General features: G+C 38.2%; 1 protein-coding gene across 4 annotated transcripts; it reads left to right on the top strand.

Annotated features, from left to right (window-relative positions):
- The first annotated feature begins 231 nt into the window (after positions 1-231).
- On the top strand, positions 232-5,500 carry LOC141683363 (heat stress transcription factor A-6b-like). 4 transcript variants are annotated; one of them, XM_074488060.1, is made up of 4 exons: positions 232-502; positions 994-1,112; positions 1,417-1,697; positions 3,844-5,500. In XM_074488060.1, exons 3-4 carry the CDS (start codon positions 1,467-1,469, stop codon positions 4,603-4,605), a joined length of 993 nt encoding a protein of 330 aa, XP_074344161.1. In that variant the 5' UTR covers positions 232-502; positions 994-1,112; positions 1,417-1,466; the 3' UTR covers positions 4,606-5,500. The 4 variants fall into 4 exon arrangements, with proteins under 4 accessions (XP_074344161.1, XP_074344159.1, XP_074344158.1 ...); XM_074488058.1 differs by having other exon boundaries at positions 1,281-1,697; XM_074488057.1 differs by lacking the exon at positions 994-1,112 and having other exon boundaries at positions 1,281-1,697.
- Positions 5,501-10,853: the final 5,353 nt, after the last annotated feature.

The raw sequence follows: 10,853 nt of genomic DNA, 5'->3' as shown, positions 1-10,853 counted from the left end.
GCCATTGTTGAAGATCGTTTAATACCGGGGAATTTTTACAATTTTCAACTAGTGGTTCTATAAAAAATAAACTCAAAGCAATTCCGGTTTCCATCAAACTAATGGCTCTGATTAAATAATGTGATCCAATAACCTGTGTGGGTCAAGTGGATCCAACCAATCACATTCCAGGCAAATATAATGCCAATCAAAATAAGTGTCTGTGTTGGTCCCTAGCACAGTAAATGCACCCATACCTTGCCCATAGACCAAGTTCCAGAAAGTTCTCTTAGAGAAGAAGCTTCATTTATACCAACCACCTTCCTTTCAGACTTCTTAGAACTTTCTCACCCTTCTAAGAACTTTCAATGAAAAACATTTTATTTCATCTTTTTTCTTTCTTTTAATTAATCTTGTCAACTACCCTTTCCAATTTAGAAAGTATACTTACTAAAATAGAAAGATTGTTACTTATTCCAGTCTGGAGAAGCTGGATTCACCATCTTCAGTTTGTATCTATCTAGTAAGTCTTCTGATCTCAAGACTTATATATTCATATGTATATCTTATCTTAGAACTCTATTCTTTTTTTCATGTGTCTTGAATAAAGTTTTGATCTTTATTATTTTCTTTCATCTGTCTTGAATTTTCTTAGTCATTATCCGAGCTTCTTGTAATCAACTTCAGCTACCATCTTTCCCAAATTAGAACAAAATCATATTTCTTAAAGGATTCACCGTTATATTAGGTTACTAGAATTTTGAACTCCAAAAAAAATTATAGTAAGTTCACTGATCTCAGTACTTGGTTTGTGTGTATCTGTTTGGATTACTTAAGTTTCAATCTTTCCCTGTTTAAATTGGAAAGTATAGTTACTAAAATAGAAAGTGTTAAGTTTCTAGAAGTTGGAATCACCATCTCCTTTCTATGTGTGTGTTTCTGTTTTCTTGAAAATCCTTATTTTTTGGTGTTACATTGAATAAAGTTTTAATCCTCAATATTATCTTTGTTCAGGTCTTGCTTAGTAACTATTTGAGCTTCTTGTAATCTATCATTACTCAATTAGAAGAAAAATTCTTGACCTAAAGTTCTTGTTTGGTTGTTGAAAATTGGACTCATCTTTTAATATATCAGTAAGTTTACTGATTTTGATACTTAACTGTCTGTAGTTTCTTCAAATAGCAATTTTCCTCTGTTTAGATTACTTAAGTGTCGATCTTTCCCTGTTTAGGTTACTAAAGTTTCAATCTCTTTTTGTTTAAGTTACTAAAATTTTAATCTTTTATGTTGTGCTTGTCCAGGTCTAGGTACAGTATATGTACTTTGATTAAAATTATATCTGAAAATCCAGAAAGTGAGCAAAAAATAAATAAATTAAAGCCCTCTACGAAAGTTTCTTCGTTTTTGTAATCTTGATCATGAATAATTCATACCCAGTTAAGAAGGAGTACCCAGGATCAAGTTCATCGACCGGAGATCCACCAGAGATGGTACTGCAGCCACAGCCAATGGAGGGGTTAAATGAAATAGGCCCTCCACCCTTTCTTAACAAAACATTTGATATGGTTGATGATCCAGCCACAGCTCACATTGTTTCTTGGAGTAGAGGGGGTCATAGCTTTGCAGTATGGGACCCTCCTGCTTTCTCTACCAATCTTCTCCCAAGATACTTCAAGCACAACAACTTCTCAAGCTTTGTGAGACAGCTGAATACTTATGTAAGTCTCTCTTGTTTCTTGATTTTGGATACTTAAATATATAGGCTCATTTTATTTTATATTATGTTTTGTTATGGAGTTACCCTAGACTCGTCATTTGGGTGGTTTTATTTTATTTTATAAATCGGAATCCTTGTTTTGATGATATATATTACTTGAGTTATTGATATGCCTTGGTCTTGAAGATCTTATTTTTAGTAGTAAGATCTCTTGAATGAGAACAAATACTCATGTGATACCGAGGGGATAGAGGCATATCATTGATTACCAAAAAGAGAATGAAATAAATTGAAATTTTCATAAACAAATTATTACGAAATCCCCAATGCCAATGGTGGTCTGATTTTCTTGAACTGTCCTAGGAACTCCATTCCATTTCATGCTTTGAGCTGTAGTAATGTTTCTATTCTTCTTATAACTGAAGTTTGTAGGCTGTTGATGTTCAAAGATGCTGCTACTATTCTCCCCAAATGAAGTATACTGCTGCTGCCAAGACAATTATATAACTAATATTTTTTGTTAGGAAATGATCTTCCCAAGAGAAGAAAAAGTGATATCTGTAACATTATGGATCCAACCCTTAAGGCAACGATCTTCTTCGTAAATGTCTTGGCAAATGGTTTGCCTTTGTATTGAATTCAGTATTTTCATACCATCCAGATTATAAAATGCACATCATGCTCTTGGTTATCTTATCTGCAAACTAAATTAATAACATCTATTACTTTCAGTTACTCCGTCTCCTCTTCGGATGGATCATATCTCATTTAGTACATGCCTCTTGCTAGTACAACCTACTCTGTCTCTTCTTTGGATGCATCATTTTTCATTTGGCACCAAAATTCTCTTTAAGAAAATATCAAATTTTGTCAAGCTCCTCATTACAACCTCGCCTCTTGTTATTACACAGTTCGACAGTCAATAAGAGTCTAGGTTATTGCCTTTTCATTAATAGCTAGGAAATGTCATCTCCATACTACTCATGTTTATAAATGTAGCTGTGACATGACTTCCATCCAAAATCTTGCTTTTCCGATTATATTTATAGGGTCATATGTCAACATAAGGATCTTAATTCCTACCACTGTTTGTTTCTTGGAGCCGTTTCCACCTTTAAGCCTTTTAGCTAAACCATAGCACTCTAGAATTTATTCTGCAAATTCATAGTATATTTAGTTTCCTTTATACCAAAAAGTTAGAAGCCTCTGATGCATTCAGTGCCCTAATTTTCTTTTACAGCCTAGGAACTCCATTCCATTTCATACATTGAGCTTTAGTAATGATTTTATTCTTCTTATAGCTGAAGCATGTAAGCTGTTGATGTTGAAAGATGCTGCTACGGTTCTCCCCAGATAAAGTATACTGCTGCTGCCAAGAAAAATATAACTAATATTTTTTGTTAGGAAATGATCTTCACAAGAGAAGAAAAAGTGATCTCCGTAATGTTCTGCATCCTACCCATAAGGAAATGATCTTCTTCATAAATGCCTTGGCACATGGTTTGCCGTTGTATGGAATTCAGTCTTTTCATAACATCCAGCGTATAAAATGCACATTACTTTATCTATTCCGTAGACTATCTTATTAACTATTACCAGAACAATACTAATATCTATTAGTATTAGCGAGTCCACAATAAGTGTAGGCTTATATGTTTATATAAGAGCTCTCTTCCTACCAAAGTTTGGTTTGTCGGAGCCGTTCACACTTTAAGCCTTTTGAGCACACCATAGCGCCCTAAAATATATTTAACAGAAATCCTTTTCCTTTAAAATGGTATTTACATGGGATATTGCATATATTATTGTTGAAAGCAGTTAAAAATATGTACAACATATGTGGATTACTTGTACCGGACTCCTGCTGCTTGTTTCCTTTTAACTGTGATTGTTTAATATATAATCTCTGTCTGTTTTATGTCTTTGCTCTTTTTCATCAAAGGCTGTTTTGAAGATAAGCTCAAGCAGAATGTTTTTTGATAACTACTTGGTTCAAGATCTTAATATATCCAAATTCAAGACATTATCACAAGGGAATGCTATAAGCTTGATTAAACAGAATTTAGCTTTCTGACAAGCATGAAGAGATTATTTAATCTAATCTTAAACTGCTGTTGATGTTTGGAAATGGATCCTAACTGGTGCAGGGTTTTAGAAAGATTGATCCAGATCTGTGGGAGTTTGCCAACGAAGCATTTATACGTGGTCAGAAGCATCTTCTGAGGAATATTAGGAGACAAAAGGCGCCTTCTCAAATTCCTTGTGTCGAAGTTGGACAGTCTGGAATAGATGGGGAAGTCGAAGGACTGAAACGTGACAAACAGAATCTATTGTTGGAACTAGCAAAACTTGGGCAGCAGCAGCTGAATACCAGAGCTTACCTTTTATCCATGGAGCAAAAGCTACAAGGAACAGAAAAGAAACAGCAACATATGATGAGTTTCCTAGCAAGAGCCATACAAAATCCTGCTTTTATGAACCAGTTAGTCCAGCAAAAGGAGAAAAGGAAGGAACTCAAAGATTCCATTACCAAAAAAAGGCGGCGCCCAATTGATCAAGGCTGTAGAGGTTTTGAACTTGGAGAATCAAGCCAAAGCACTCAGGGAGTACTAAAGCCTATCAAAGCTGAGCCTACAGAATTCGGAGATTATTATGGGCTTCCCGTGTCTGAGCTAGACGTTCTTGCATTAGAAATGCAGGGATTCGGTAGAGCAAGGAGTGAGAAAGAGGAAGGCAGTGAAGAGTTTGAGAAATTTGATGATAAAGAACTCGATGATGAATTTTGGGAAGAATTATTGAATGATGGATTTGATGATGAATTACGTACCAGTGGAAATGAAGAGGATGAGGAGGAAGATGTCAGTGTCCTGGCTCATAGGATAGGCTTCTTAGGTTCAACCCCAAATTAGAAAGCTGGACTTCATAGTCTCGATAAAAATCACACATTCAGGAACTGATCTCATTCCATGTTTTCTTGTGTTCTGTCTGTCTTATTTTCTGTATTAGGTCCTCCGCGTGAAAGATGAAGATGTGAATTCTTCTCCAAATCTTTTGGTTCCTTGTGTTCCAGCTCCATTTGAAATAGCTAGTTCGTTACTTCATCTGACACACTGCTTCATGGTTAATTGTTTCCTTTCCTCGCTTAGGATTTTGTCGATGCAGTCAGAGTTCTACTGGATCTTGACATTGACAGAAGACCTATTAAAAAGGCTTTCTCCACGTAAAATATCTTGTTGCTGGTTTTTTAACTCCGTTACATTTCTGTATTATCTTCTTTCTTCTTTGTTGCACTCTTCCTCTCGTTTGTCTCTTTCTTGGTCAGATGTTCTAGAAGTTTTTTCCATAAATGACCTTGAGCTCAAGTTGTATTTATGTTGAAAAACCAAAACTTTGCATGACAAACTGATCAAGTTCTATTACGAAAAAGTCTGATCTGCCTCCCTCTTGACTCTTGTTTCTTAGTTAAGATATCGGTATTATACTAATGTAGATTGCTTGAAGCTGTTGAGCTGAAGATAAATCTGCTACAAGCTTGAACTCAATTAAGTGATCATTATAAGTGCAAGCTGCAACTGATTTGACTGGATGTTTTGATATGTTTCCTCTGCTCTAGTGAGAGAAGATCGATTCGTGCAATGTGGCTCCTGGTCATATTCATCTACTCTAGACTCATTTTAAGTATTGCATGTGATTCTCTTATGATGATTCAGATGTACAATCTATTCCACACCACTTTTTGGGTGATCAAATTGTATACTGTTAAAAAAATGTTGTTCTTGTGTTGTTGCACCAATTTTCATTCAACATGATCGTAACTGTTTAATGCTCTTTCTTTGTAGACACAATTTTTTTTCGATAAATGCAGAAAGTTTTCATTAAATTGAATATAGTATAACCCCCAATTGTCGATACAACCAGGTAATAAAATAAATAACATACTGAAAACAATTTGTTTCCTGATCGTTTAGCACATAAAATTTAAATTTTTGAAGCTAAAAACGAAATCAAAGACATCCCAAGCGATCCGAATTGCATCAGCAACTCTGAAAATAGCAAAATCGCAATTAACCATATCATATAAAAATTATGATTATCCCAATGTTCAGAAACAACAATCACATAAAATGAGATTGGAGAAGCGGCACCCCAACTATCTACATGCCCGACACCAGCTATAGACATGCTGAAGGCACCCCAACTATCTACATGCCGGATATCAGCTATAAACATGCCGAAAGTGTAAACCCATGAAAGATGAACAATCTTTAGTTGTGAAAGGTGAGCTCTTGCAATAATTACCACTGTCCCAGAATTGATACAGGTTTTGCAGATCACCAAAAATAAGAAAACTAGCATCCAAGTTACAACTTAAAACAAAGATTCACAAGTAAAAATAAGATCTTCTTCGTCCTCATTGAATCTGTGCTAAAACGGTCTTCTTACGGCTCTCCTTGCGCTATGGTGACTTGATATATTATAAAAAATGACCTAAAGTTGTTTATATAGCAGCCCCATTCAATCTAAAAGTCTTCCAATTCGAATTAGAACAGAATCAGGATTCTGCGAAAATGACCTGGGCCGGCCGCGCGCAATCACAGCGCGGGCGCGCTACCTTTCTGACATCCTGGCGCGGCCGCGCGCTTGACCAGCGCGTGCACGCCGTGCTTCTGGAAAAACTTCAGAATTTATTCTTTTTCTCGCTGCTTCGAGCCGGCTTTCCTCGAGCTTTTATTCCAACACAACCTTAACACCAAATTAGCACCAAAACAATGCTAATTCACCTGATTACCTAGATAATGCCTGAAATGCAAAAACACTCGAAAACACGTTAAAACACTTAACAACTTGAGTACAAACGCATCAATTTAAAGTTTATTAGAGCATTATAAAGTGTCATAAATGCCACTCAACATACCCCCAAACTTGAATCAATGTTTGTCCTCAAGCATAAACAGACTCAAAGAATAAGAAACAAAAATGCATGAATGCAACTAATATAATTGCAACGATCCCAATAGAATAACTAAACCAATCAACGAGCAACATCTCAACAAATGCAGTTACTCGCAAATAGATCAATCAAATCATACAAATCAACTTACAACCTAGAGACGTGCGTGTGTGCAAATGCTTACAGATATACTACTGCAACTAGATCAACAATCATGACTCACTGCTCAACAAGGCAATCACAAGGTTTTAAATAAAATAAAAAGCTAGACTCAAAATAACTTATAACACTTCAATTCTTATATTGGAGTAATATATGGATTCATGCTTTTATTCAAACAAAACAAAATAAATATGTTTATTTGATCGTGCAATGAGTGAGGTCCACAAAAGACTTATACAATAGTACCCATGTAGCGAGTGTTAGGTTAGTGGATCCCAGACTATAAAAGCCTTAGGTTACTAGGCACAAAGTCCCCTAAGAACTTAATAACTCGAATACTAAAGAGTCCACTCGTGATCAATTATACATAACACTTCTTATTCTTTTTCTCTTTTCTTTTTTTTCCCTTCTTTTTTATATAAAAATTTCTGAACGACTGCGTTTCGCTCCATCTCGCTCAACCCTAGAGTACTCATATAAATATGAGTCGGCTACTAGCCATTTGACACCTAGCCACAACAACTAGCAATGAAATCCAATTTTTCTCCAATTTCTAAAAATCCATGTTATTTTATTATTAAGAGAATATCCTAAATTTTAAATATAAACAAGCGATTAAACCTTGACAAACAAATAAACCATGATCATGATCTAGCACTCTAGCAACCTATAAGACTTAGTGAATTACAATTGTCTCTAGCATGAAAATCAACTCAATAAGACTTAACATCACTAAATACGATATCACTACACTAGCATCAATATCACAAGTCAACTGGAAAATCAATTTAAGGGATCATGTTATAATGCACATGCATGAACTATATGAACAAAATATCATAAAAAAACTACCAAAAATAAAAAAAAACTACATGGCAAAATATGCAACTACATGAACTAAACTATCATGAATATGCAACTACATGCGACTCACATAAAACATATTTCTTCAACTACTACCCCCAAACTTAAAATATTCATTGTCCTCATTGAAGGTAATAGTAAGGAATTCAGGCATACCTAATCAGAATCAGACTCCTCACCGTCAACGGGTGGAGTGTCAGGTGTGTCCGGAGGTGGATACACAGAATCCTCACCAAAAACTGGCCACTGGATGTCAACACCGGTGGCTTTAAAAGCTGTCCCCAATGCCTGGGTGAGATCATGTACAAACCTGCTGTGGATGTCATGCATCGCATCCATCCTCCTAGCCAGACGCCTGTACTGCGGCATGCTCATGCCAGCTCCCATATCAGCTCATTCCTCCTCCTTATGTGCCTGCTGCGATGGCCCTGCCTCATCTCCTAGCTGAGATCTCCATGCAGTCCTACTCGCCTGAGTGGCCCCAGCAGCTGGCCTCCCACCAAGTAGGTGGTCAAAAGTATAACCAAGCCCCTTCAGATCGGGCTTGCATCCATCCCATTCTTGCATCATAGCCAAAGTAGTGTTGTCAATAGGAGCACTCGGGATCTGCAACTGCTCATGTGCGGGCCAATGAACACCAACTGCCACGCATAATTTCGTCACAACAGACGCATACAGAATAGACCCTGTGGTACTCCCCCTCAAGAACTTCAGGATACCCTGATAAATCACCATCCCCAAATCCACATAATCTCCCTGAAGAATGCCCCATAACAGCCGTGCACGCTCCACAGTAATCTCATGCACATGCGAAGATGGCATGATGTTAGCACAAATAAACGCGTTCCATGCACGGGCGAACCTGTTCATGCTGGAAGCCGGGAACATAGAATACTCGGTTGTACCCCTCCTGATCTTCCAGTAAGTTTCGTGCTGGCACAGCATAGCAACAATAAGATCCAGATCAAAGTCCTCTAGAGTCTTATCATTCCACGTGTCTTGCCCGACTTTCCTCACGGGCTGCTCAATCACCGTCCTGATAGCCTCTGCACTGTACTCCACAGTCCTCCCTCGAACCACCCTGAAACCATTCTTCTTAGCCTTCGCGTTTGCATAGAACTCGCGAACAACACTCATGGGCACAGCAGCGGGAGTCTCACAAAAAGGAACCCAGCCCATCTTCAGAATCATCTCCAATAGCTTACCATCCTTCCCTGATGGCAGAAAACCTTGCTCCTTGATGATTGGCTTCGAGAGAAGCCTCGTATACTCCACTTCAGCCTCGGGAGTAGAGAACCTTGGCCTTACACCACCCACACTTGAAGAATCACTGGTGCTGCTGCTTACTTGTGTTCTTTATCTCTTGGGTGCCATTGGAATTGAGTAGAGAGAATAAGAGTTGTGTTTGAGAGAAAATTTGTGTTTGAGAATTTATGAAGTGGTGAAGAAGTTTGTGTATGAGTGTATGTATATATAGGTGGTGAAAAGAGAATTATATATGGAATAGAAGTGAGATTTGATTATGGGAATAATGGGAGTATTGGGTTTGATTTGGAGAGGGAAATTTGGGATATGGGGGAGTAAAATTCGGTTGGGAATTGATTTTGTAGCAAAATTCCCGATTTCCCCCCCTAAAACTGCCTTTATTTTTTTCCTGAGTCGGGACCTTGGCACGGCCGCGCACTAGGACAACGCGGGCGCGCGCTACTTCTGTCAACGCTGGAACAGCGCGGGCGCGCCGTGTTTCTGTGTTTTCAGCGCGGGCGCGCGCTAGGACACCACGGGCACGCCAGGCTTCTGTAGTCAGTACTGAATTTTTTTTCTTTTTCTGATTTTTTTGTATATTTCTCCTTTCTTCTTGCTTCCTCTATCTACTAATGTACAACAAACTTGGGTTACCTCCCAAGAAGCGCTTCTTTTACGTCGCTAGTTCGACGTAGAACCTTGAGCTCAAATGGACAATAGAACGGCACTAACCACCTCGCGGTTTGCCGTGTCACCATAGTAATGCTTCAACCTATAACCATTCACCTTGAATGCTTGGTCCAGATCATTCTCAAAAATTTCCATCACTCCTTATGAAAACACAGTTTTAACAATGAACGGCCCTGACCATCTCGACTTCAACTTTTTAGGAAGAAAACGGAGACGAGAGTTGAACAAAAGAACTTGTTGCCCCGACATAAATGATTTGAGCACTAGACCCCGATCGTGCCACCTCTTGACTTTCTCCTTGTATATTCTGTTGTTCTCATAAGCTTGAAGTCGAAATTCGTCGAGCTCATTCAATTGAAGAATCCTCTTCTTTCCAACTACATCCATATCCAGATTCAATTTCTTTAAAGCCCAATACGCTTTATGCTCTAGCTCCACCGACAAATGACACCCCTTACCATAAACCAACTGATACGGTGACATCCCTAGCGGAGTCTTGTATGCTGTTCGATAAGCCCAAGAGCTCCTTCTCAGTAGTGGTATAGTTCATTTGAGCTCCATTTAGAGTCTTACTAGCATAGTAGACCACATGAAAAAGATTATTCTTGCATTGCCCAAGAACTGCTCCCACCGCATAATCACTCGCATCACACATCATCTCAAAAGGCTCTGTCCAATCAGGTGTCGTAATAACCAGTGCTTTTATTAAACTCTTCTTGAGAGTCTCGAATGCCGCCAAGCATTCATCATCAAATTTGAAAGGCACATCCTTCTCGAGCAAGTTGCACAACGGCTTAGATATCTTCGAGAAGTCCTTAATGAAACGCCGATAAAAACCCGCATGACCAAGAAAACTACGGATTCCTTTCACAGAAATAGGGGGTGGAAGATTTTCAATGACTCCCACCTTGGCTTTGTCCACCTCAAGACCCTTGCTAGAGACCTTATGCCCAAGAATAATGCCTTCACGCGCCATAAAGTGACATTTTTCCCAATTGAGCACCAAATTAGTTTCCACACACCTTTTGAGCATCGCACGAAGATTATTCAAACATTCATCATACGAATGTCCAAAGATGGAGAAGTCGTCCATGAACACTTCGACATTATTTCCAATCATATCAGAGAATATAGCCATCATACATCTCTGAAAAGTGGCAGGTGCGCCACATAAGCCAAACGAAACTCTGTGAAAAGTGAACGTGCCAAATGGACAAGTGAAGGTAGTCTTTTCTTGATCCTCTG

The sequence above is a fragment of the Apium graveolens genome, chromosome 9, assembly GCF_009905375.1.
Source record: "Apium graveolens cultivar Ventura chromosome 9, ASM990537v1, whole genome shotgun sequence".
In the NCBI taxonomy this organism is placed as follows: Eukaryota; Viridiplantae; Streptophyta; class Magnoliopsida; order Apiales; family Apiaceae; genus Apium; species Apium graveolens.
This window is presented reverse-complemented; position numbering and strand designations above follow the sequence as displayed.